The 2,893-nt window shown below is 61.9% G+C and overlaps 1 protein-coding gene across 1 annotated transcript in view; it reads left to right on the top strand.

The window, feature by feature from the left end:
• The window catches only part of LOC111812411 (collagen alpha-1(I) chain), a 19,667-nt gene that overhangs the window by 1,786 nt on the left and 14,988 nt on the right, over window positions 1–2,893 (top strand). Inside the window, exons 2-3 of the mRNA XM_023700370.1 lie at window positions 821–963; window positions 1,069–1,160. Of these exons, the coding sequence (XP_023556138.1) occupies window positions 821–963; window positions 1,069–1,160 (235 nt within the window). The remainder of the gene's footprint in view (window positions 1–820; window positions 964–1,068; window positions 1,161–2,893) is intronic.

Genomic DNA, 2,893 nt, shown 5'->3' with positions numbered 1-2,893 from the left:
CCCCGCTGCCTGTCCTGACCCGGTCACCTCCTGCCCAGCCCTTCCCAAGGCCTGCCCTTCAGCAGCAGGCATAGCTCCTGTAGGGACTCTGGGGAGACCCCACCGCAAAGCCTCAGAGTGGGGTCCAGACATTCTGCCACTCGGGCCCTGTGGCACCACAGGCCAGGCTAGTCTCGGATCACAGGCGTCTGCTCAGCCTCCCACTGTCTCTGCCCCAGGACTGTTAGGCCCCAGAGCTGCAGGAAGACAGACACCATCCCGTGCAGCTTCCTGGAACCCCACCAGACAGGCAGCCCAGCACCTGGCCTTGCCTGGGGAGACAGTGCCCTGCTTGGGCCAGGGACACTGGCTGCTGGGGCCTGGCTGGTGGCATACACCTGCGGGGAGATGGCTTTCCCCACTGTCCATCGTGGAGGGCTGCTGAGGGAGGGACACACAGCTACAGCACACCTGGGCCGTCATCCCAGGAGGGTAGCAGAGCCCGGGGAGCCGCGTGTGCGTGTGTGCATGAGACGTGGGGCCTCAGACTCGCAGGAGCGCCGAGGCGCCTGGCAGCCCCTCCCTCCACCTTGGGCTCTGCTCCTCCCCTGGATTCCAGCGTCGCCCCCCAGGTGCTCAGCCGAACAGCGCACAGCTGGCCTCCACCGTCCTCGGAGCCGGCCGGCGCTTCTGCATCTGGGGCTGCCGCCACCCCTCTAGCTCCCACGGCTTTGCGCCTGCCGGGTGCCACCCTTCCGCCTGAGACCCCTGATTCCTGCCACGGCAGGGAGGTGTCCTGCACCCCGAGCTCGCCCGCAGCGCCGCCTCCCTGTCCCTACAGCAACTGATGGAGAAATGTGAGGCCTGCGGCCGGCTGGGGATGGCTTCAAAGCCGGAGCAGCCACAGGTCCCTGAGGGCCCAGCGCCCACGACACCAACCCAGAGCCCCAAGCAGGCCAGATCCAGGCGAGGCCAAGGCCCAGGGTGACAGCCTCTGGGTGCTGAGGAGGGCGGGCAGGGGGTCCCCCAGGACAAGTTTCAGGTGCAGACCCCAGTGACACATCTGTGGCGCACCTTCCCTCCTGACAGGTCACCCACAGCCATGGGCAGAGATGTGACCAGGTGCTCCTGGGACCCTGAGGGGGGGCAGGCCAGTGTGGACGGCAAGCCAGCCTCTGCAGGTGAGTGTCGCCTGTCTCCTCTGCTGGAGGGCAAGGGAGGAGCTGCCCACCCTGGTGCTGGCCCACGGCTATGAGCACACTGGATGCCAACTCTCCCATCGGCCGGGATGCCACTCCCTGTGGCCACGAAGCACAGGGCGATTGTGACCCATTGGCCGTGGGGTTCAGCCTGCACACTGCCTATCTTCATGGCTTTTCTCCTCTGGAGGAGAATGTGTGTCCTACCTGGCTGGGCTGAGCGCTGTGCAGCAGATTAGAATCTGCAGCCTGCTGGTGCCGCTCAGATCGACTGGACCTTTGGGGCTTCCACCAGACCCAGTCGGGCACTGAGAGGCTGCAGGGCCCAGCAGCGGTTGCCAGCTGTCTAGTGTGCCTCGCAGCTGCACAGCTCTGTCACTGTGTACACAAGACGGTCGCATGCCTGTCACAGGCCCCTCTTGTCCTTGGGCCATAACCTGGCTGCCCTTGCATGGTGCGCTGCCCTGAAACCTGCTTTATCCATGGACCTGTCAGCTCTCTTTTACTGAGGTTACAGGGAATCTCTTTCCCAACGCTCTTACTTCCAACCTATTTGTGCCTTGGTTTTTCAACTGTGTTTCTTTTTTTTTTTTTTTAAATTTTTTTTTAAACATTTATTTATTGTGTGTGTGTGTGTGTGTGTGTGTGTGTGGCCAGCTCAGCCCACCAGGGGGCGCGGCTGGCTGGCATGTGGTGCTGGGGGATGGAACCTCGGTCCCTGTGCTTTGCCAAGCTTGTTCCAAGTAGGTGCTTTAGACCACTGAGCCATCTCTCCAGCCCCTCAACTGTGTTTCTTGTGAGCAGCATACTGTGGGTATGGGGCCGGGGAAGGTTTTGCTTCCTCCTCTTCCTCTTCTGCCTGCTCCCCCTCCTCTCCCTCCTCCTCTTCTTTCTCTTGCTCCTGCTCCTCCTTCTCCCCCTCCTCCTATTTCCCTCCTCCCCCTCCTTCTCTTTCTCCTGCTCCTCTTCCTCATCCTCCTGTTCTCCTCTTATTCCCCTCCTCTTGCTCCTCCCCCTCCCCTCCTCCTATTGCCTCTCCTCCTGCAGCTCCTTCTCCCCCTCCTCCTCCCCTTCCTTCTCTTCCTCCTGCTCCTCCTCCTTTTCCTCCTCCTGCTCCCCCTCCTCCTTTCCCCTCCTCTTGCTCCTCCTCTTCCTCCTGCTCCTCCTCCTCCTCTTCCTTCTCTTCCTGCTCCTCATCTTCCTCCTCCTGTTCCTGTTCTTCCTCCCCCTCCTCTTCCTCTCCTCTTCCTGTTGCTCTTTTTCCTCCTGCTTCTTCCTCTTCTTCCTGCTCCTCTTCCTCCTTCCCCCTCCTCCCCCTCCTCCTGCTCCTCCTGCTCCTCCTGCTCCTCTTCCCCTTCTCCTGCTCCTCCTCCCCTTCCTCCTCCTCTCCTCCTCCTCCTGTTTCTCCTGTTCTTCCTCCCCCTCCTCTTCCTCTCCTCTTCCTATGCTCTTTTTCCTCCTGCTTCTTCCTCTTCTTCCTGCTCCTCTTCCTCCTTCCTCCTCCTCCCCTCCTCCAGTTCCTCCTGCTCCTCTTCCCCCTTCTCCTCCTGTTCCTCCTCCCCCTCCTCCCTCTCTTCTTCCTCCCCCTTCTCCTCCTGCTCCTCCTCCCCTCCTCTCCCTTCTCCTCGCGCTCCTCCTCCTCCCCCTTCCCCTCTTGCTCCTGCTCCTCCTCCCCCTCCTCTTCCTCCCCTTCCTCCTGCCCCTCCTCCCCCTCC

This window comes from Octodon degus, unplaced genomic scaffold, assembly GCF_000260255.1.
Source record: "Octodon degus isolate 3935 unplaced genomic scaffold, OctDeg1.0 scaffold00123, whole genome shotgun sequence".
In the NCBI taxonomy this organism is placed as follows: domain Eukaryota; kingdom Metazoa; phylum Chordata; class Mammalia; order Rodentia; family Octodontidae; genus Octodon; species Octodon degus.
Note: the sequence above shows the minus strand (reverse complement) of the source record. Positions and strands in the feature narration are given on the sequence as shown.